The 24,530-nt window shown below is 34.0% G+C and overlaps 2 protein-coding genes across 3 annotated transcripts; one reads left to right on the plus strand and one right to left on the minus strand.

Annotated features, from left to right (window-relative positions):
- The first annotated feature begins 2,418 nt into the window (after positions 1-2,418).
- Positions 2,419-7,474, plus strand: LOC137810775 (peptidyl-prolyl cis-trans isomerase CYP23). 2 transcript variants are annotated; one of them, XR_011080968.1, is made up of 8 exons: positions 2,419-2,649; positions 3,265-3,378; positions 3,479-3,627; positions 4,223-4,295; positions 4,392-4,481; positions 5,105-5,144; positions 6,784-6,995; positions 7,076-7,474. XR_011080968.1 is itself a non-coding variant. In XM_068612199.1 (8 exons), exons 1-8 carry the CDS (start codon positions 2,539-2,541, stop codon positions 7,094-7,096), a joined length of 681 nt encoding a protein of 226 aa, XP_068468300.1. In that variant the 5' UTR covers positions 2,421-2,538; the 3' UTR covers positions 7,097-7,474. The 2 variants fall into 2 exon arrangements, 1 of the variants encoding a protein (XP_068468300.1); XM_068612199.1 differs by having other exon boundaries at positions 2,421-2,649; positions 6,913-6,995.
- A 16,181-nt stretch (positions 7,475-23,655) lies between these two features.
- LOC137809072 (uncharacterized mitochondrial protein AtMg00810-like) lies at positions 23,656-24,303 on the minus strand. Its single transcript, XM_068610213.1, has one exon. The coding sequence runs from the start codon at positions 24,301-24,303 to the stop codon at positions 23,656-23,658; it is 648 nt and encodes a 215-aa protein (XP_068466314.1).
- Positions 24,304-24,530: the final 227 nt, after the last annotated feature.

Consider the following 24,530-nt stretch of genomic DNA (forward strand, 5'->3'; position numbering starts at 1 on the left):
CCCTTCCTCTTCCTTGAAATTGATTATCATTTTGCTGATGATACTGTTGATTACCTCGACTATAGCTTCCTCTCCCCCTACTCCGACCTCGGCCTCTACCTCGACCTCCATTTGTTTTAAACTGATTATCTGTGGTTGCTTTCAGCTCATGCTCTTCTTTATCTTGTTGGATGATTTTCTTCTCATGAACTAACAAAGAACTTTGCAATTCATCAATGGAGAGTTCATCAATATCCTTCGATTCTTCGATAGAGCAGACAACAAAATTAAATTTCGGTGTCATTGATCGAAGAATTTTCTCAACAATTGTGATATCCTGCATTTTCTCTCCATGGATCCTCATCTTGTTTGCAATTGCCATAGTTCTTGAAAAGAAATCTGCAACTGCTTCTCCTGACTTCATACGCAAATTCTCAAATTCAGTTCGGAGTCCTTGGAGTTGTACCCTTCTTGCCTTCACATTGCCTTGATACTTCTTCTTCATGGAGTCCCAAATTTGCTTGGAGGTTTCTTTGCAAAGAATAGTCTCCAAAATGGAACGATCGATTGATTGAAACAAATAATTTTTAGCCTTAAGATCTTTCAATTTTAAGGCTTCAAATTCTGTTTTCTGAGCTTTCGTAGTTCCTGTTGCTGGTTCTGCTACTCTAGATTCAACAACATTCCAATACTCCTTGGACCTCCAGAAGTTTTCCATGAGCATGCTCCAATGATCATAGTGACCATCGAAGCGCGGAATAGCTGGTTGTACGAAGTTGTCTGAGGAAGCCATTGAATGTTAGCTGCTGCTATTGTATGTAACTCAAGCTCTGATACCACTGTTAACTTCACTATTTTATTCATCAATCAATAGCCTTTTATATAGGCAATACATCAGTAGGATAACAAACAAATAAAAACAACCAGAAAAATAGGAAACAGATTTTTATTTCCTAAAAACTAGAATAACTGCATAACTGATGCCTAATATCTAACAGCTGCATAACTAATGCCTAATATCTAGCACAACATAACAGTAACATAAGACTTATTCAAAAATATCTCAACACTTCCTACACCTCTACATTTCTCTTCCTGCACCCCACAAAAAACATGAAAGGACAAAATAACCCTGAAATTTTGTAAACAAACTCTAGTCTAAACGTTCCTCCTTCTTCTCTCTAATGTTTGTGTTTATAGTGTGCATTGTGAACCTTGCGATTTTGGTGTCTTTGTGTTGTCATTGTGGTGCATTCTAGTTGCATTGCGCTACTTAGTGAGAGGTTTTGGAGTGGTGTTACGTTGTTCATCGGAGAAGGCTTAATGGACGAAGGTTTTAGAGTCGCGCTATGTTGTTCGTAGGAGAGGGAAGATAAAACGATTTTTTTTTACTTCCGAAATCTATAATCCAGAACTTTTGCAGAGAAATCAATTTCAGAGGCCAATTGGGGGAGTGCATGCATATTGTATTATGAAAAAACCCTTTTTGGAACACATTTTTTACATTCCAAACTTACCATTTTGGAAGTAAGAAATTGTGTTCTGTTGTTCTGAAATGACTTTTTTCTCTTCCAGATTTTCTATCCCCAAAATACGTTTGACTTCTGGAACACCCCATTCTAGAATGATTTATTTTTCTAGCTTATGGATTTTGATTGAAGAATTTATTTTTTTATCTTTTGAATTACTGATTCTGAAAGTCATTCCAAGAACACAATTTCAAGAAATTTACACGCCCTCATATTCATAAAAAATAGTTCAACACAACCATTTCTTATCTCCAACCACCAGTGAAGCCTTAAAAAACACGTCAACACCTTCACCGTAGTTCCATTAAGCTTAAAGTTTGCTGCACCAACCACAATGATCACACCTACAAACCAACCATTGCCATGGAAGCCATAAAAACTATGCTCTCAAATAAAATTATCAAGGATAATTTAGGTATTTTGAAAATTTATGGGATGTAGGAAGAAAATGAAAGGGTGTAGAAGAATTTGGAAACAAATAATTGAAAACGAATTGGGTATTTCTTCTTGCACCCCTACATTTTTCTTCCTGCACTCCTACATTCTATACATTACCCGAATTATTCTTGATAATTTTGGTTGATTTCGGAATAAAGGTTTCGTAAGTAAAAAGTATTTTCAGAATAGGAGTTCTGTAAGCAAAATGTGTTTATGGAATAGAAAATCTGAAAGACAAAAAGTCATTTTAAAATATCTTTTTCAGAACACATTTTTTTAATTTCTGAAATGGTAAATCTAGAATTCATGTATTCCAGAAAATATTTCCAAAAATATTTCGAAAACAGTAATTTAAAAGTCATTTGTAAAAGGGGTAAAATGGTCTTTTCCAAGAATGATAGGGTGCGGAAGTCATTTGTTGGGGTACAGGAAGAAACCGCCAAACAAATCTCCTGAAAAAAAGAGAAGAAACATAATACGAATGGTACCGACTACTGACAGAAAAAAGCTTTCAGTTTTTGGTTTTCTGTACTTGTAATGGTTGACTCTAATTTTAGGAGGTGAAAAGGTGCTAAATCTAACGTTGGACGAAATGTGGATACAAGGATTCAGATTTTGGATCAAAGGTTGCATTTTGTTAGCCTTAATATCTGCAATTTCCGCTCTGGAACCCGAACTGGGATCGACTCGCGTCGTCTTTCAGGTTTTTCTATTTGAATATTTTATGAAGCTTGATCCTTTTCTGTTTTCATTTGTAATTCTTGGATTTACAGTAAAAGCTTGAACTGAGTCTGACGCATGCTTAGTGCTTTCACTGCTGTAGAATTGCAGTCGTGTTCTCTATTAAAATCAGAAAAAAAGATCTTCAATCAGATAAAAAGATTTTTGAACAGTAGCGCAGATCTCTATAGTGCCACACACTGCACTGACATTTGATTCAGTTAAATAGAAGTCTATACAAACTACTCATTCGAAAATAAAGGGATTACATGATTACAGGATAGGAACCACGAACAAAAAAACACCTGACTTATTCTAACAAAATTATCGGAACTGATTTGTAACTAATCACACGTTCTAGCTGTTTTAACTATTAAGTAGTGGAGAAGCTCAGACTTTGGATACCCTTGTTGTGGATAGAGACAATCTAATTTATTTATGTTTTGCGTATTAGTCAAAACTGGAATTAAGTAGCATGTACAATGAAAAGTCCCATCTTGCTTGCAGTTAGGTAACTTGTTTCTGAATTTGATTTCAAATTTTTCCTTTTGTTTGTTACCTGTGGTGTGCACTTAGATTCTTGTGTTTTCTGATGCAGACAAAGTATGGGGATATTGAATTTGGTTTCTTTCCAACTGTTGCACCCAAAACTGTTGACCATATTTTTAAGCTCGTGAAACTTGGAGGCTATAACACTAACCATTTCTTTCGGGTATTGTTCTCTGGAAAGAAAACTAATGAGCATTGGGTTCTATGAAGTCGGTGGGTGTTTTATTGCTTTGTGAGTAAATGGTTTTGGATTCAATACCCAGGTGGATAAGGGATTTGTGGCCCAAGTAGCAGATGTTGCGAATGGAAGATCAGCTCCCATGAATGAGGATCAGAAAAGAGAGGCTGAAAAGACTGTTGTTGGTGAATTTAGTGACGTCAAACATGTTCGGGGTATTCTTTCCATGGGAAGGTTAGGTCTTTCTAGAAAGTAATTGCTGCTTGCATATGTCTGCTGAAGCTCTTGATTTCATGATCAGTGTAGATTTTCAGCAAACGGTTGTTCAATTTTGATATGGTGTTCTAGCTTTGCGTTACATTTCATCATATTACCTTGGTCTGCTCTAGCTGAGGTTTAATGATTGCTCGAGTTTCATAGTACAACTGTTGAGAAGAACAAGTACATACATAATGTTGGTAATTGAGTTTTTTGGGTGAAAGCTCACGAATGATTTTATATCTAGTAGTAATCTAGCATGTCCCCTCAAGCAAGATACCTTTGGATTTGTTGTGTGCACAATAGTAATACACAGGCCTTCCTACCTTGTGTTGGAAAGTTTCTAACTTGTATTTTTAGAAAAATGTGGGCAATAAGGATTGCATTGTGGACCACTTAGTCATAGAGGTTTTAGTTCCATGTCATGAACGAACTATTCCTAAATATTGTTATTGGCAAAAGCGCATAAATAATTTGATATCTAAAAGATGAAAACTAAAATGAATTGAAAACATAAGTTTTCATCAAGTTGATGAGAAAATATTATTGACTCATGAATTTGTTCTCACAGGTATGATGATCCAGACAGTGGTTCATCCTCATTTTCAATACTACTTGGAGAGTCTCCTCATCTTGATGGAAAGGTTTGGTAACTATAACTGCAATATAATATCGTTGCAAACCATTCACTCATATCTTGTGATGTTTACGATTGATATACTGATGTAAGCCCTTTTCAGTATGCAATATTTGGAAAAGTTACTAAAGGTGATGAAACATTGGCAAAGCTCGAGCAACTACCTACCCGTAAAGAGGGTATATTTGTAATGGTAAACTGGAAATCTTATCCATCTTGTGCATTGTTCCTTTTTCCCATAATAGAATGTTCAATCCTGTATTAAGTTATAACTCTTGGTTGTTGAGAGAAATGAGAATTATAAATCTTGGTCATGCAAACTTCCATTGACAGTCAAGATTTAATGATTACTTGAACATTTAAAAAAATTGTGCATTTATCTTTTAATCTTGATAATTTAAGTATGACCTAAATTTCTAATAGTTTGTCCATATTTATTGTGCTTATTTCTTACAATAACAGGAGTTCTTCTCGTTTGATATGTTGCCTTCAAAAAATTATATTCATGTGACAACACCTGTTTATGTTTAAGGGTGAAGTTAATAACTACAAGCTGGTATTTCTAATACTTTTTATGCTTATTACTGAATGTTGAAGTCTGCATTTAAATGTTTTGAAACTTAATTTTTTCTTAACTTTGCTGGGGTTGTTATCAGCATTAAACCGATCAATTGCCTATTTTGTACCTTCTTAGCTCTGCTGGCTTTCTAATAGTATATGCTTATCTTTCGTTTCATGTTGTTGGTGCAAACTTTAGTTACTCAACATGATTACTTCTTCCTTTGTACTTGGATAATTCTGTTTTTCTTTTTCCAGCCAATGGAACGCATCACCATCTTGTCATCATATTACTATGGTAAGAATCTTTCAATTTAATGTTTTTTGTTTCTTGTTGGTTAAAATTAGCAATTAGTAGTTTCACCTGATTTGGATTTTTTCCTTATTCCTTTGAATATTAGCCCTGTATATTTAGATTTTTGTCCCTCAGTGACCAATATGCAATTTGAAACTATAAGGACCAGATCTTTATGGAAATTAGGGACACATATTTAGGGGCTAAAACCTAATGACAGGAGCCAAAATCGAACAAATTGAAACAAAGATCTGATATCCAAAAGAATAAATTATAGGGACTGAAACATAAAATTGAGTAAGACTATAGGAATTAAATTTTGTGGTGGTAACTTTGCTTTTAATACCAAATGTTATATCGTGAATTACTAATACTGTAAAAAAATGCATTGGAAGATGCCCATATTTTTTGTGATGCATCTCTGGGTTCACCGACTGATAAAAACTAGTTATTTGACAAATACAAAAGCTGTACTTGCTCTACGATTAGAAGTGTTCTGGCAAAAGTCTCAGATGGCTCCCTCTAGTCGTGCCCCAAGCCCTCTTATTTTAGATCTGACAAGATGTTGTAAAGATTCTGGATCCTGGATGGCAGAAAAAGCCTAGTGTCTATGTTCCTAAACATTATTGAAATCGGTATGAGTACAAGATTCCTACCCTTGAAACCAACTCAAGCTCTTCCCTCCATAGTCACCTCAGAAACCCCCTTTGTTTGAAATGACCCTTCCACGTTATTGATCCATCCAAACTGAAAACAGAGGTATATAAATCCTCATCCATCTGTCCTCATTGAAGGTGATAACACTTTTACTCCTTTTGGTTCGAGGGATAATAAGATAAAAATACATTTGATAGCCCAAGGAAACTGATCCAAAGACAAGACCTTGGAACTTGACATAATAAGATAAGGGAAGAATGATAATGTGTTGAAAAAAACTAACACCATTATATATGTGACCTTCAAGACAACACCCCAATAAGCTTATGGAACTGATACTTATAAGACCAGGCACTTGGATGACCGCAATTCTTTGGGGATCTGGAAGAGATGAGGAGATGCTCCTCTTGGTGTAGTCAGTCGCCAACGTAGCAAGACAACAACAAAACAGTGGTAGCAGAAATTGAGCCCTTGGGATCAGGAGCTTTGATTCCAACTGTTAAAAAAAAAAACTGAATACATTCCTCTCTTCTAGGCTAAAACACTAAACCTGTTAAAGGAAATAGGGAAACTAACATAAAAAGAGAAGTACGAAGAAATTAAATCTATCCGATTCCTAATAATATCAAAGACTCATTTTTATTTTCAATTATTTTCCCTTTGTTTTCCAATAAAATTGCATTCCATGTAATCTTTCTTACTCTCATTCAAGTAAAACTTTTTTTTATCCAAAGTCTGACTCCAAAGCTCAAGTTTAGAGGCAATGACTTCCCTTTGTTCCTCAATAAAAATATGCAGTTTGCAAAATAATGCAGTTTGGATAATTTTATGTGTGTCCCTGGAAAGCTCATCCAAAGTTAAATTAGAATAGACTCATGGATAAACCCTGATGTAATCATATCCTTATAGAAAGTCCAGTCTCGTTTGCTTGATTTCCCATGCTAGTTAGTAACCTGATCAGGATTACTATTAGGATACATTGCAGATTTTGGATGGAAAAGCAATTCCAAGTTCTATCTAGTACTCAGTCTGTTCGTCTCTTAGCTTTTCTTAATATTGGTGTTGGATTCTCTTCTCTTTCCCACTAAATCTTGCTGCCTGTACTTTCTATAAGACAAAGACACAGAAAATTGTCAGCAAGACAGATCAATTTTGAAGCTTAAACTAGCTGCCTCAGCTGTCGAAGTTGAACGACAGGTAATAAGAAACGTTATCAGAATCAAGACCATAATGTTTGTTCCACTTGTTAACATAGCTTTCATGCGTCATTTTTGCAGAGGATGAAGTGCTTCCCCTGATAGATGCAAGTTTGCTATTAAATTGGAATGAACATTACACTGCTGCATTCTCATTTTTTATAATGTCCAAGTAGTGTATCCAGATACTTTTTTTTTATGTATGAGAAACTGTTCCAAGTATGCACAGGCATGAATTCAGAGTGTCAGGCTCAAGAGTTTGATTGTATACCCCAATCCAAATGCCATTTCCTGAACACTCAAAATTTCACCTTTGAAAAAATTGTCCTGGGGCCTTAAGATTTGGGATATAATTAAAATAAACAGGCTTGAGGGTCTGTTTGATTAGGTTTTAATATAATTAGTTTTGTACTGTTGAATATGATTATGAAACTGGTGAAGTTAGTCAATTCAAAGCTACAATTTTCTTATTGATCCTAATCTAATGCCCATGCAATTTTCTTATTTCATTTATATTTATTAGGATTTTCATTTAAATTTGCATTTTAGGTGAAGTGTATTTAGGTCATCCCTGTTTTCATACACGTTCAGATATCAGAAGATTCTAATCAAACACTGATACGTTTGAATATGTTTACTATCTGCATTTGCATCGTGTCAATAACTAACAGAAACAGATGTAATGTAACGGTTTTAAAATCAAAGCAAATAGTTACGCATAACAATTTTTAAATGAATAATACAGATATGATACCTTTAAAATGCTACAGATTACAATAAAATCAGAAAAGATGCTTCCGATTTTGAAAAATATATTTTCTGATGTTTCTAGATTGGGAGAATATAATATATGGGACAAATATGTTGGGATAGGATAACCACAGATATGTTGTATACATAAAATGTCACTTTTAATTTTTTATAAAGAGTAGAATAAATGAAAATTATTTAGAATAATTCAGCCATCAAAACTATTTAAAGTAATGTCCATAACCAATTTTTTATCTGAAAATTATTTGAAGTAGTGCAATGTGGAAAACTATTTGACCGGAGCAGTGCTTGTATTCAATATATTTTTTTTCTTGAGTGAAAAATTATTTTTCGTTCCTTTATATACTATTTTTTCATACCATATTTTTTATATTATTTGTTTTATCTATAATATTTTATTTATAATGATTTTGTTACATTCCTGTTTTACCACGTATGAAATTATAATATGTATGAAGTATCAAATAAATATTTACATATTAATCTTACAATATTTTAAATATATCCATTTTTATACAGATTTTAATATATACTAAGTAAAACATAAATTTTAAACATAAACTACTCCTTCAATTCAAAGTGGAGCACCATTACCTGAAATATCATATGTAATCACAAGTAACATGGTAAGCTAATTATTTTAAAATTTTCAATAAAGTTTTAAATAAAACAATTTTCATTTACAAACGACTAAGTATCTACAAATTTATCCAAGATTCCACATTACTCATAAAAAATCCATTGATCATAGACACTCAACTCTATTTTCGAAAGACTAGTGTATTGAAATTAACACTCAGAGACCTGTCCCTATCATACTACTTATTGTAAATTCACACAATTATGCGCATAATAATATCAACCTCAACCTCCTTGTATGTCATGGTTAATTTATTTGACCTGAAAGACCATGTTCTTTTTCACACCCCAACAAAAACATATGAACCTCTTTTGATTCTCATAACCTGATACTCTTCATCTATATAATTCCAAGATACCACTAGGGTCAAGATTGTCCCTTTAGAGTACATCGCAAATCAATACAATTTGCTAACAATCTCAACACAATATTTTCTTTCTTGAGAATACTATGACTCGATAACATTTTCACATCATTGCGTACTTCACATCTTACATGATCCAAAATCATACCATTTAATCACACCAAATCTTGTAAGGAAAACAATTTTTTTTTATCCAAATTTTAAATAAACACATAAAACTAAAGAAATTTTAATTAAATATATAATTAAAACTCACATATAAATTAATTAAAAACAATAAACTATAATAAAACAAAAACACATAAGCAAATCTTAAAATTTTAGTTTTTTTAGCTTGAGAAAAAATAATCGCGCTTGAGCGAGAATGAGTGTCGCTTGAGCAAAAATCCTCTCGTTTGAGAAAGGATGGACTCAAGAGCACCCTAAATTTCACCCCTTTTTCGCTTGAGCGAGATCCTCTCTCGCTTGAGCGAAAATGAACCCGAGAACACACTATTTTTCACCTTATTCTCGCTTGAGTGAGATATGCAGAAAAAAGTTTCTCAAAACTGATCTTATTAATATTTTTCACCAAAATTTACATTTAAACTTGTATTTTCATAAACCTACAACATTAAAATTGGCATTTCTTTACTCAAAATGGTAAGGGTACAATCAATGAACTACTTTGTCAACATATATATTAATTGTTTCTAAACTAAATCCAATCACTCAGATATACAAAACAAACACATACCACTCTTACACTTTAATTTAGTCATAAATGCAATTCAAATCACTTTATACTATCACTAAACATTTTCAATTAGGGGTAACAGTGTGGGCTAGCCTGCCCCGCGTTTGGCCCACCTCGTGCAAGGAGTGTTGATTAAAGAAAGCCAAGCTCAGGTCCAAGTTCAGGCTCAACTACTAGGTCCATTGCAAGGAAGATACAAGAATATTGGGACTCTGATACTGATGGTAAAGAAACATTTCTATACATGTTCAAAAATGCCATAAACCTAGTGTACAATTGTAGAGTAGGATTTACATTCTTGTCAAAAGTAGAATAGGAATTTTACTTGTAATTTTTCTTAATTGTAATTAGGATTGGATTTAGGCATCTAAAAATCAACCTAGGTTAAATTAGGGTTTCTAGAAGACTCTTAATTAACCTAGGCCAGTCAATTACACCAAAATGAGTCACATGGAGCACACCTTGTCATGCTTGCCTTGTGAACTAATATTAGGCGCCTAATTCAAACATTTTCCATTTGAATTTTCCTACCAATTCTCTTGTACGATGGTCAAACCTCTAAGCTATATAAAGGGGTGCTTGGCTAATGAATTTTGAAGATTAATGAATGAGTGAATTGCTGTCAAGATTGCATGCTTTCTCACTCTCTTGTCTTGTCTCTTTAGGATAGACACTTTAATCTTCTTCTTCACCTTCTCCAAGTGATATGGCCCAACCAATTACTCTCCCTACCTATCATGCACCTTCAAGGAAACCATAGCTCCATTGGAGCCATCCTTGTCTGCCACTTCCATTGAGCTTTTGCAATCCACCACAAAAATTCAAATGGAATGAAGACAAAGCTATCATTTGGTATCTAGAGCCAAGGTTCTTCATGAGATAAATGTCTCCTCTTCTTTTATTTTTGTGTGTGTTGTTTTTAATTCCTTGTTGTTCATCATAATCATGATTGTCTTGCTGTTTTAGTTTTAATTTTAGTTTGTGTTGCTGTTTTTAAATTTTTGTTCGATTTTAATTGTTCAATTGTTCTTGAACATTCCATTTTGTATTTTATAGGTTTCCATTGAGTGTGCTATTTTGAATTTGGTTTTATTTTAGTCTTCTTGTGATTTTAATCGGTGCAAACTATTTGGTTGAGTCATTTTAATTTTTGAATCCATTCAAGTATTGTCAATGTCATGTGCATCCAAAAATGTCATCAATTCTATGTAGTACTTTTGTTGTTTGATTTTAATTTTAGTACAATTTCTATTTTGAATTTGGGCTTTGGTGCATTTTAATTTTTCCAGATTTGAGTTCATACTCATTGTTAGTTCCATACAAGTTCAATTTCCACTAAATTCCATTGTGTTTTTGAAATTTTTAATTTTGTTTTTATTTCCAGTTTAGGATTCCTCTGTTTCACAATTTCTGTATTGGTTGAAAACGTTTATAAAAATTAGTTCCGTTGGTGAAAAATTCTGAAATTATGGTTTTGAGCAGTTTGATGTGTTAATTTTTTTTTGAAAAAAAGGTACAGCAAAATTCAAAATAGAAAAAAAAATGATAAATGAAAAACAGACAGAGTGCAAAATTCTGACTCTGAAAAAAATTTGAAGTGGCAGTGAATTTTAAAAAATTATTGCAATTAATTGGCGCACTGCTTTTGTGAAATTCCAGCGCCTACATTGAGCTTAAACATTGAGGTTTTGTGGTTTAAATTTCAATATAAAATTTGAAGTAATCTTCCTATCATAAATTCGGCAAGTTGAGAAATTTTTTTACACAAAATTTTGTAGTGCAATTTTGGTTTTATTCATCTATTCTAGTGCCATTCTCTAGGTTTCAAATTGTGTGCTACCTCTTATTGTGCGCCTTAATTTTTTCTTGTCAATTTTCTTGAATACTCTTTCAAGTCATGTCAAATATCAACTCCATTTTCAGTAGTCCTTAATTTTAAATTGAGTTTTGTTGCTTTAAACTTGTTTGACCTCTCTTGGTGTAAGTGACCAAAAAAGTGTTTTGGTGAGTTGTGGAGCTAAAATTTTTGGGTGTAAGCTACATCACTAAAGAAGTTAAAAACTGAATATCCAAGGTTGAAGATCCTAAGGAGGCATAGCAAGGGACAACATCAAACTTACACAAAAAAATATACACATAGGAGTTACAAGTGAAAGAGTGCATAAAATAGGTCTTAAAATTTTTTGTGCATCAAAATTGTTGACCTAATTTTATTTGTATTTTTTTAAGTTGTAATTTGCAAAAATTTGATTAATTAGTAGATTAAAATTCATTTTAGTCAGTGAGTGTGTCTTTTGTTGATCAAGGATGATCTTGAAGCTTTGATGTCTCTAAATCCATGGTGTTTGATGGAAGGCTGAAGTTGCTGCTTGTGTGGGTGGGATTTGGGTAGATTAATGTGTAATCCACTCTCTGTTTGAATTTAAAATAGTTTGGAATCATAACCTTTTTGCAAAAGATTATTTTATAAAGAAGTGGAAAAACAACCAATTGTTTTATCGTTTCAATCAGTTGTTTGACACTTAGTGGTTTTTGAAAAGGGTTTGAAGCTGTTTGACTTGGTTGACTTTGCTGTCAAACCAATTCAATCGGTTGTTTCAAGAATTCAACCGATTGTTTTTTGAAAATCCATAACAAAATTTTTTGTTAAGTTTGCAAATCAGCTTTAAATGTTTTCTAACTAAATAGGCTACTGCTTTAAATTGTTTTAACAAACTTTTGGAGTATTTAAAAAGGTTGTTATACGCTCCTCAAGAGAGAGAACAATTTTTAGACATTTGTGAAGGTGTGAAAGCAGATTTGAGTCTTCAAGATTTGCATTCAAGCTTTTGGGTTTTTTCAAAGAAGTGGAATAGGATTGCTATAATGTTTTGATTTGATCTTCATCAGGTGTAATCCTTTCTATATCTCTTGTATTTCTGAATACTGTTATGTTAGTGCAGAATCATAGGGTATTCTGATTTCTGTGGTGTTTGTGTTCCAAAGGAAGTGCGTGACTTGAGGTGTTCAAGGTCACTTCTTTGGTGGTGTGTTTGTAAACTGGATTTTGATTGCATAGTAGATACCTAGTGGTTTTTGGGGATTGGATGTAGCTTTTGGTATAAGAGTGAACTAGTATAAATTGCTTTTGTGGTTTTCTCTTACCCTGAACTCATTTAAATTTTGCTTTTAAGTTGTTTTTAACTCTATTGATAAAAACAACCGGTTGAATCGCAAAAACAACCAGTTGATTTCTGATAATCAAATTAAACAATTTTGTTTGATTGCTTTCTGGATTTTTGTATATGTGATTCTGCTTTGAACTTCATTATATCTTCAAGTTTTGCGAAAATCTTTCATAAACAATTCACCCCCCCAAGTCTTGTTTAAGGCCATATATTATAACAATTGACATCAAGAGTTTGGTTCTTGAAAAATATTCAAGTTTGATCCTAAAAATCTTTTTCTTATGCCTGGAAAATTACCTTTTGGGGAGGGTGCTTCAATAAATAGACCACCTTTGTTCTATGGTTTGAATTACCAATTTTGGAAGGTACATATGAAGATCTTTGTTGAATCTCTTGATAGAGGAATATGAGATACAATTGAAAATGGCCCTTTTATTCCTAAACTTGAAAAGGATGGCGTTTTTATTGAAAAGCCTTGGTCCCAATGGATTGATGCAGAAAACAAAAGAGCAAAGTTTAATTGCATTGCAAAAAATAGTATCACCTCTGCCTTAAATTCTGATGAGTTTTTCAGGGTCTCTATGCGGATCTGCTAAGGGGATGTGGGATACTCTAGAAGTAACTCACGAAGGAACTAACGATGTAAAGAGGGTAAGGAAACATACTCTAATCCAAGAGTATGAGATGTTTAGAATGCTTAAAGGAGAATCGATTGCGGATGTGCATAAGTGGTTCACTCATATTGTCAATCACCTCATGAGTCTTGGAAAGGTCTTTGACATAGAAGAGTTGAATATCAAGATTCTCAAATGTCTTGATAGATCTTGGCAACCTAAAGTCACGACTATCTCAGAATCAAGGGACTTGACATCTTTGACTACAACCTCCTTGTTTGGAAAGTTTAGGGAACATGAGTTGGAGATGAATAGACTCAACATTCAAGAGAGTGAAGATAAGCATGTGAGAAAAATTGCTTTAAAAGCTGCCAAGCACAAGAATAATCAAGTTTCAAGTGATAAGAGTGAGGGAGAAACTCTTAGTTTGCTGTGCAAAAAGTTCAGAAAATTCTTGAAAAAGAACCGCAACAAAGACTCCAACCAAGAGAGGTATGACAACAAAAAATCTAGTGATTTTAATGCTAACAAATATAATTTTTATGGTTGTGGAGAACAGGGGCACATAAAGGCAGAATTCCCAAATAAAGAGAACAAAGAGAAGAAGTCAAGCAAGAAGGAAAAGAAGGCAAAATCTAAAAGAGCCTACATTGCTTGGGACGAAAATGATGTCTCTTCATCAAGCTCCTCATCAAGTGAAGATGAAGAAGCTAATCTGTGTTTGATGGGCAAGGAAGAGGATGATGCAAGTAGTGTAAGTTCTTATACTTCTTTAAATGCTGAAAATTATAGTCAACTTCTTCAAGCTTTTAAAGAATCACATGAGGAAGCTAATCAATTGTCTCTCTTTAACAACCGATTGAAAGGGTTGAATAACTGGCTTGAAAACAGAGTCAAGGCATTGGAAGAAGAGTTGGAGAATTCAAAAACTGATTTTGAAAATCTAGAAATGCTTTACAAGAACTCTTCTTACAAGTGTGACTCACTTGTGTAAGAATTGATGGCTTAAACAAGAGGGGGGGGGGGGTTGAATTGTTTTTGAAAGATTTTCTCAAAGATTTGATTAAGAATGAATCTTTATCAAACAATCATAGATAAGCAAAGAAGGAAAGCAATCAATCAATTATATAGAAACTGATTTCAAAATTTTAATTGGTTAAAATCACGATTTGACCGTTTTTTTTACCAGCAGCAAAACCAAAATAAAATCAAACAGTTATAAGGTGATAAAGATAGAGAAATTTACACAGCAGGAGTTATACTGGTTCACTCCTCTTGAGCTACATCCAGTTCTCAAAACAACCTCTGAGTTTCACTAGTAATCAATTCCAGATTAGATCAACACACCACAAAGAGGTGACCTTGAAAACCACAAGATCCACTCACCTTCTTTGCAACACCACACACCTCAAGACAAAACACCCTCTGTCTTTACAGGATTTCACACACACAACAGTTTTAAGAAAGTACAATTACAAGAATCTAGACAAGGATAGAAAACACTTGAGATTGCACAAAACAAGAAGTCCTACGATCATATCTTGTTACCAAAACAAAGCTTGAACAACAATCTTGCAACTTTGAAAAACTTCTTTTAAAAACTAATCTCTCTCTTTGATCTCAAATTTGTATAAAAAAACTTGTTCTTTTACTTTGAAAGAAGGGCTATATTTATAACACTTGAAATCTAGCCGTTTAAGGCAATTTTAATGAGCTAAATCAGTTTTGATTACATCCAAAATAGTTAAAACAAGTTTTCAAAAAACTGTTATGAAAACACACATTTAACCGGTTGAAACCACGATTTAACCGGTTGAATGGGTCAGGTAGTTTCATAACCAATTCAAAAAAAGTTTCAAAACCTTTAAGACAGCTAAGTGAGAAATAACCGATTATATCGATAATTTAATCGGTTGTTTTCCCTTTGCTTGGAAAAACACTTTGTTTCTTTAAAACAAATTTGTCAAGCTTTGTGCAAGGATTAAGAACTGATATTTTACAAAGATTCTAAACAATCTAATCTAAACCCAAACCAAAAGCAGCACAACTTCAAGCTTCATCTAGATTTGAAACATCAAAGCTCCCGTGCTCTACAATATCCCTTTATTTTGGTGGAGACAAATCTTTGGGATGCTTTTAGGAATGTTCTTTGTTTAGAATCTGTTCAACCTGCATTCATGAGCAAACATAGAAACACATGGTAATCTATTCCAATCAAATAAGCACCAGAAACCAGTTCCCACTAGGTGATTTCCAAATAGGAACATCAGCCAAATCAGATGAGAAACCAACAAACATACACAGGTGCAAAAAACAGATAAACAATCGGTTATTTCACAGAAATAACCGGTTGAAATTTTGTATCAGAGTTTTTAAATTTTGAAAGTTAAACCATTTAAAGCAGTGTTTAAGCATTGTTCAAAAGTAGTAAAAGCACACATAAGAACATTACAAATCCTTACAAATCCCAACATATTTCTCCCCCTATTTGTCTTCACAAATAGACAAAAGGAAGGATTAAAAATAGGATAAAGGAAAAGAATTTGAACCAACAAACTAGAAAGAAGGACTGTCCTCCCTTTCAAATTGGAGTTCCATAATCTGATTCTGAACATCTTCAATTTGTTCATCCAGGGTTGAGAAATGTGAATCCATATGATTAAAGCTTGATTCACACAAGTCATAGAGATTCCTTTGGTTCTCAGCAAAGGTGTCCACGCGGTTGATCATCAATCTTTCAAAAGGAGACATTGTGGTCATCCTTCCTCCCATGTAAGCATCATTATGATCAGCCTCTTGAGTCTCAACAGCAGGTTCATCTTGTGTTGCTGCATCTTTAGGTTCATCACCCTCATTTGTTCCACTTGGGCCAGCTTGATCACTATCTTTGCTCACCCATTTCCCATAAATTTTTGTAAATCCCATTTTTCTTAGGGATCCACTGTTAATCTCACTTGAGGGCTTGATAACTTCAGCCAACTCCCCTTCTATATCCACTTAAAAATAGTGAAGAAATTTAGAGATTAAAATAACATAGGGATAGTGGAAATCACATAACCTCATGGACTTTTGCATATGCTCTTTGATGGTGTGGATCCAATTGATCTTCACTTTGTTCATGATGCAATAGATCAACAGTAGATCTTTTTCAGAAAGAGTGGAGTGATTGCTTGATGTGAGTTGATTAGGAGTTTCTTTAAATTGTGACACTTTAAGAACAAATTAAGGAGGCTTAAGGAAACATCAATGGAGTTCAATGCCTTCCAAATGATGAACCAAACTCATGAACACAAGTGTCAACTCCTTACACAACAATTGAATAGACAAAACACACAAAACAAAATCAATAAAACAAGATATGATGCGAAAACTTAAAGGAAAGCAAGAACAATATATTTAACCGATTAAAACAGCAACTAAACACATTTGAACCGATTGAATTGAACAAGAACACAAACTACCGAATAGAAATGAATAACAAACACAAATGACCGAATAGAATTGTAGAATAATGTGTGGAAATGGAAATGGAGATGAAGCAAGAAGGAACTTATGTGGTTGTAGTCATGGAAGGGAAGAACATGCCACTTGGAGGTGATTGTTCCAAGATAAGTGCATGAATGTCCCCACCTGGAGCTTCCCAAACACTCACAAGATAAGACAAGAAGAAGGAGAATAAGTCTCACATAATTCTCTCTCAATTTGAGTAGAGTAAACTTTCTTAAAATTCAAATTCTGAATTTACATGAGCATGACACCTCTATTTATAGTGTGAGGGTGCTGAAATTTAGGTGGGAAAATTAAAATGAAACTCATTTGAAATTGCCACAAAAAACAAGTCATATGGAAGGTGTGACTTCACATGAGTGGTGTGACTTGGTTTCTTTCTTTGGAACCTCCTAAAACTACACCTACACCTTCTTTTTATGTCACATGGAAGGTGTGACTTATCTTTGTACATTTGCACCCCTTATATCTATATCTACACCTTCATTTTAGGATCTACTACAAATACTAAAAAAGAAATTAAAAATAGAGACATCCAATGATGCTCATCTCCTAAAACCTTGGCCTTGCTCCCATGGGTTGGGCTTCTTGGGCTTGGGTCTCATCTTTTGAGAAGACCAATAATGTGAGTTGATTAGGGGAAAACCCATTTATGACACTTCTCAAGAATTGAATCAAGATTCTACAAGAAATTCAAGAACACAACAAGAACAAGGAAACCAAATGGAAACCCATTTCTAGAATTTCAACCGATTGAAACAAGACAATGAAGCATATGAACCGATTGAAACTTCAATAAGAACATGTAAACCATAAAGAACAGCAAACAAACACAAAGAACCAAACTAAAACAGAAACTAAACAAGTTCTACCAATTGAAACATCAAGAAAACAACAAAGACATGTTTTAGAGTTTTTGATATGGAATGGGTATGTTAGAAGAAGATGCAAAGTTGAAGAAGACTTATGTGGTTGAAGACAATGGGAGTGATCACGCCACTTGGATGGTGGAAGGCTCCAAGATGAGTGGGAGTGCCACCACTTGAGGATTCCCAAGACCCACAAGATGAGAAAAAGAGAAGGAAAGCAAGTCTCACAAAGAAACCACTCAAATTCTAGAGAGTAACCTTACTTTCAATTTCAATATTCAACTTTCAACTTATGTTTACAAAATCAAGGCTCCTCTTTATATAGGCATAGAGGACCGGTCATGAAAGGTAAGATACATGAAGAGTCACTTGTAAATGAAAAGGCAAGGCATATGAAAAGACAAGGTAAATGCCACCCATTTTTAAGTCACTTCCTTATTCTAGAAAAGTGACTTTTCCTACTACTTCCCTTTTAATGTTCTATCTTGAAACTATTCTAAAAATATTACAAAAGATATTAATTGGCTTGGACCTCATCTTTTGAGAAGACTAATAAGAAGAACTTTAAATGCTTTGGGCTTTGTCCATTTCTCCTATTAATGAGGTCTTTATTTGCTTGTTGAGATGACCCTTCAAGTATAGCATCCTTGGTCATCTTCATGTATTTTTGGTTCATATCAAATAAGAAGAACTTTAAATGTTTTGGACCTTGTCCATTCCTCCTATTAATGAGGTCTTTATTTGCTTCTTGAGATGACCCTTCTAGTGTATCATCCTTGGTCATCTTCATGTATTTTTGATTTTCATCATTGCTCCCCCTAGGTGTGATAATCCATGATACTATGAACGCTATGAGCCTTTCATCAAGCTTTAACCCTCCAACAGAAAAATTTCTCACTTTGGAGAGGGGATTCTTGAGACAACTCTTATACAACTGTATTTTGTTGAATTCTTCAACAATTCCAAGGTTTTCAAAAGATAGTGAGTCTTTCTTTCAAGATTTTCACAAACTTTTGACTCACAACTGCAAGACGAGTTTTTGTAAACTAAATCAAGGTTTTCAAAATCTTCTTTTGTTTTACCCAACTCTTCTTCCAAACACTTTGTTGAACCAAGTGGTGTTCAAGCTTTGAAGAATCCAAACCCTTTGAAGGATGTTGAAGGCTTAGCTGTGGTTGCTGTTGCTGCGCTGTTTTAGATAGGATCTGGGGTAGATTGTTTATGTAATCCACTCTTGATTGAATCCAAAGCATAGGCACTCTCAATCTTTTTGAAAGAAAAGTGTTTTTCAAGCTAAGTGAAAAACAACCTGTTGTTTTTTCGAAACAACAGATTGTTTTATACTTAGGTGTTTTTAGAAAAGGTTGAAAACTGTTTTTATGGTTGACTTGCTGTCAAAAGCAAAACAACCGATTGATTCGAGGAAACAACCGATTGTTTGTTTTGGTACCATAACAGAAAACTGTTTTGTGCTTTGACTGAGCATTAAATGATTTTCCAACTATTTACGCTCCAATTTTTAATGCTTTGACCAATCTTTAAATGCAATGAATAGTTTGTTAAGATTTGATAACAAACAACTTTGTTTTACAAATAGAAAAACAGATTTGGGTTTTTCTAAGATATTGAGAACTTACTGTTTTTGAAAGAGTTGAGATTGCTTAGAGATTGAGATTGATCAAAGAGTGTGAGATAGGATTTTCTCTTGTATTGATTTCAGATTTGTTTCTGTAACAAGTGTAATCCTTGTATCTGTTGAAAGAACTCTGTGTGTTTGTTGAGAAGTGTTGTGTGTTCTTGAGGGGATCAAGATCAACTTTCTTAGTGTTAGTGTGTTGGCTAAGAGAAGTGTGTGTCTTGAGGGGATCAAGGTCACTTTCTTGGTTATGGTGTAAGTGATCTAGGTTTGATTGCTTAGTGGTATTCCTCAGTGGTTTCTGAGAAGACTGGATGTAGCTCTGGGTTTAGAGTGAACCAGTATAAACATCTGTGTGTATTCTCTCTATCCTTAATCTCTTTAAATTCAGTTTTGATATTGGCAAACTGGTATAAACAACCGATTGTTTTTGCGAAACAACCGATTGTTTTTCTGGTGCTGTTGTTTTTGCTTTGGTTTTTGGCAAACTAAATTCTTTATCATTTGTTTCTCGAGATAATTTCATTCTTGACTTAAAAGTTTGCGAAAACCCTCTTTAAACAATTCACCCCCCTCTAGTTTAAAGCCATCCTTTCTAACAGACTTGACTCTGTTTTCCAACCAGTTATTTAGACCTTTCAACAGGTTGAGAGAAAGTGCCAATTGGTTAGCCTCTTCATGAGTTTCATTAAAAGCTTCAAGCAATTGATAATATCTGTTACCTTTGATTGAAGATGATGAACTCATGCTACTTGATACTGAAGCTTTAAGGCACAAATTTGCTTCTTCATCATCAGAAGAGCTTGAGGATGATACTTTATTGTCATCCCATGCCACATATGCCTTCTTGGCTTTTCCCCTTTTTTCTTTCTTGAAATTTGCCTTTTCTTTGATTTCATTATTGGGGCATTCTGCTTTGATACGACCATGTTCACCACAACCATAACACGTGTACTTGTTAGTATTAAAATCACTAGGTTTTTCATATCCATACCTCTTTGAAGCTTGACTTTTCTTCAAGAACTTGCTGAATTTTCTTGAGAGCAGACTCATGGTGTCTTCATCACTTCCACTTGAGTCTAGTTACTATTTATGATTGCAAGCTTTGAGAGCTATACCTTTGCTATGTTTGTCCTCGCTTTCTTGGACAACCAACCTATTCATTTCAAGCTCATGTTCCCTAAGCTTACCAAAAAATGAGGCAAAAGTCATTGATGTCAAATCTTTTGAATCTGAGATGGCAGTGACCTTTGGCTGCCATGTTCTATCAAGACATTTCAATATCTTGATATTCAACTCCTCATCGATAAAATTCTTACTAAGACTCATTAAGTGATTCACTATGTGAAAGAACCTCTTTTGTACATCACAAATGGTCTCTCCTTTTTGCATTCTAAAGAGTTCATACTCTTGAATAAGATCATGCTTTCTGGCTCGCTTGACATCGTTTGTTCCTTTTGTTGGGTCTATTAGTGTCAAAGTTCAAGAGGGAAGGGGTGAATTGAAGTTAAAAAATTTCGCAAACACAAACCAATTTACAGTATTTTAGAATGAAAAGAACAAACTGATTTTAAAAGAAACACATTTATTTTTAGTGCACTTTTAACCAAAATCAGAACTTGTTCAGATTAGTATTGAGATCAAACTAAGAAATCACCAGAACAGTTTGAGTTATTCTCACAGCATCTATAAGAACAAGATTTGCACCAATAAATCAAGCACAAGTTCTTTTGATTTAATTCTTTTAAAGAAGGAGAATCTTTAACAAAGATTTTATGAAGAAACTGCTTATCTTTAAACTAGTCAATGCACAGATTCAGAAAGCTTTGTTTATGATTAAAAGAATTTCCCAGATCAAGAAGAATAGTTTGAGTAAGCCTAGAAATAATAGATTCAATTTTAAATGAACAGATTTATTTCTTGACAGATTATTCAATTAATCAAAAAAGAGTGTAGGGATGAGAAGAATAATGCAAGCACACTTTATACTGGTTCACTCATAATGAGCTACATCGAGTTTCACCTCACTCCAAGGTGAAATTCACTAAAAATAGTTCCAATCAATTACAACACACAACAGTTCTTGAAACCTACAAGAACAATACAACCAAAGTTGAAAAACCCTATTTCAGTACTACTTGCACTCTAAGAAACCCTATCAAGAAGTGACTTACACAAACACATTTTACAAGAATGAATAAAGGAAGGATAAGACCTGAAAGAAGATGCAAGGACTAAAAACTTGTAGCTCAAATTTCAACAGAACCGCACTAGCACCTTCACCAAGATCAAGGCTCACTTAGAACAAGCACTTTTGAAGATCATTTTGAAAACCTTTCAAAAACTCATCCAAATCCTTCTTCTCACACAGAAAACGTTTAATCTCTGTTTAAACCATGATTGCACAACAACCTTTCATGTGAGAAAAGCCTTTCTTTATATAGAAAACAGTTTCTAACAACTTTTCAAAAAACAGTTAGAAAGCTGTTATAAAAACAACAGGTTAATCTTAAAACAAACAAATTGTTTTTCTGAAGGACTGCCAGCTCATCTTAACTGAAATAACTTATTAAAACGAACTTTTAGTGCCCTAAAAGAATTTTGAAAAACCTTTCAACATAAAAAAATAAGTCTATTGTTTCACAAATAAACAAATTTATTTTTGTGCAGTAACTTGATTTTTAGAAAACTTTATAGATCTTTTTGGAAAACTTTGAATCACTTCTTGTGCTTGATCTTACCACCTTGATTAGGCATATATGATAGGTTATGAAGCAAAAGGTAACCTTAAACACACACTAAACTATATACAAGATCACCTAAATAGACATTACAACATTCAAAGCAAACTAGTTATTTTCTTCATCAATCACACACTAAGACTTGGCAGAGAAGAAGCTTCGTCCATCTTCAACAATCTCCCCCTATTTGATGAAGACAAATCCCCATTGCTTTGCATAGTTTTGAATGAAAGTCATGGTTAATACATGTACTGCACTAGATTCCAGAATATACACAGAAAACTTTTCAAAGATTAAATAGAACAAATTTGAGAAGTGTTATACCTCCCTGCAGTTTGAGACCTAAATCAGATCAACAACTTACATGAGCTATTCTTCAACTAACACAACTTGTATCAAGATATTCTTCTCCCCCTTTGGATTCATCAAACAGAATGGGAGCATAAAATAAAAAGGAACACACCATAGCCATACATGTTAGTTTAAAATAAAACACCATAAAGTTCTATTACAAACCAGAAATCAAAACATAACTAGTGCAGGAAATTAAAAAGAAGATTATTCAACAAGACATAAAAGTGAAAGATTTGAAAAGGATCACTTGTGCTTGTAGTAAAGCTCAACTAGTTGCTTCTGGACTCCTTCAATTTGGTAGTCTAGGTGTTAAAACCTAGCTTGAGTAATTTCAAAATAGGTCTTTTGATCATCTATGAGTGTATCCAGCCTGTCCAGAACCTGTCTTTCAAACATTGATAAAGGTTCACCTCTATATTTAGGTGCTTGGTATGCAACCAGTGCATTGTAGTTTGTGGAAGCAACATCTTCATTCATTCATGAATGGACTGGTGATTCCTCCATGTGCTGCATAGATGGTTGAGCTGGTGATTCCACCCTATGTGATGAAGAATGATGCATCATATAGCATGACGCTTTTGCAATCTGCACAGTTTCATCTTCCATAGTCACTCCAACATTCTCCTCCTCTGCATCTCCATGATTGGAGGCTTCATGCTCAACTCTATGAGCAACATTTCTTTTGAAAACTCAGTTGTTTTCCTCCTTATGAAAACCCATTTTCATGAGAGTAGAATTGTCTATCTCACTTGCAGGTTTGATAGTATCATTTTTTTCATTTGTAGTATCCACTTCAAAATAATGAATTAGTTTGGAAACAAATATTGCATATGGAAAGCGATAACCAGGGAGCCTTGTGGATTTGAGCATATGTTCGACCATAGTACTCACCCAGTTTACCTTGAGTTGATTAATTATGCAATAAAGCAATATCAAGTCTTCCTCATGAAGAACAACATGATTGCTACCTCTAGGAGTGAGTTGCCAAGCAATGATGTGAGCTAAGAGTCTTGGAATTAAAGTCAAATTACCTGCAAGGAATCTGATCACTGGTTCAGTAGGATTCCTCACACAACTTCTATAGAACTACTTCTTGTTGAACTCTTGAATCCCAGCAGTATTCCCTCTACTCACTTTCAGCCTTGAGTACTTAATTCCACCAATGCTGCTCTAGACCTCTTTTGTAATTTTCAGCTTCACTCCTTTCACATAGGACACAAGGTTCTGGCCATCTTGTACAAGGTTGCTATAGAACACCTTCATTAGGTTATAAACTGTTGCCTTAGCCATAGTGTTTGAGCACAACAACTTTCAGCTGCTATGTATTCTGCCTCTGCTGTAGAGAGAGCAACACAAGCTTGTTTCTTGCAATGCCAAGATATTAAACTTGATCCAAGCATGTGGCAAGTTCCACTTATGCTTTTCCTATCAATCTTGCAACCTGTAAAATCTGAATCTGAAAAACCAGTTAAATTTAAGGAAACATTGTTTGAATACCATAGTCCAACATCTTTGGTTCCTTGCAAGTATTTTAGAATTCTCTTTGTTGCATTATAGTGTGATTCCTTTGGATCAGATTGATATCTAGCACATAAACATACATCAAACATAATGTCAGGCTTGGTAACAGTTAAGTATAGTAAAAAACCAATTAAAACCCTGTATTTTGATTGATCCACTGATTTTCCTGCATAATCCTGATCCAGTTGACAGCTTGTTGAGATTGGAGTGTTGATCGCTTTGCATTGGTCCATCTTAAACTTCCTAAGCAATTCCTTGCAGTACTTTGCTTGATTTATAAAGATTCCATCATTGAGTTGTTTAACTTGCAATCCAAGGAAGTAATTCATTTCTCCCAACATTGACATCTCAAATTCACTTTTCATTATTTCTACAAATGCTTCACACATTTCTTCATTTGTGGATCCAAAGATGATATCATCCACATACACTTATACAAGTATAATGTCTTCTCTTTTCTTCTTTATGAACAAGGTTCTATCAGAGGTGCCACGATTATAACCTTGAGAAAGCAGAAATTCACTTAGCCTCTCACATCCGTTTGGAATAACTTGAATCCTTTTAAGCTGGAAAATGCTAAGAGAAGTCTGACAGATTCTAGTCATGCTATTGGTGC

This window comes from Phaseolus vulgaris, chromosome 2 (genome assembly GCF_000499845.2).
Source record: "Phaseolus vulgaris cultivar G19833 chromosome 2, P. vulgaris v2.0, whole genome shotgun sequence".
In the NCBI taxonomy this organism is placed as follows: Eukaryota; Viridiplantae; Streptophyta; class Magnoliopsida; order Fabales; family Fabaceae; genus Phaseolus; species Phaseolus vulgaris.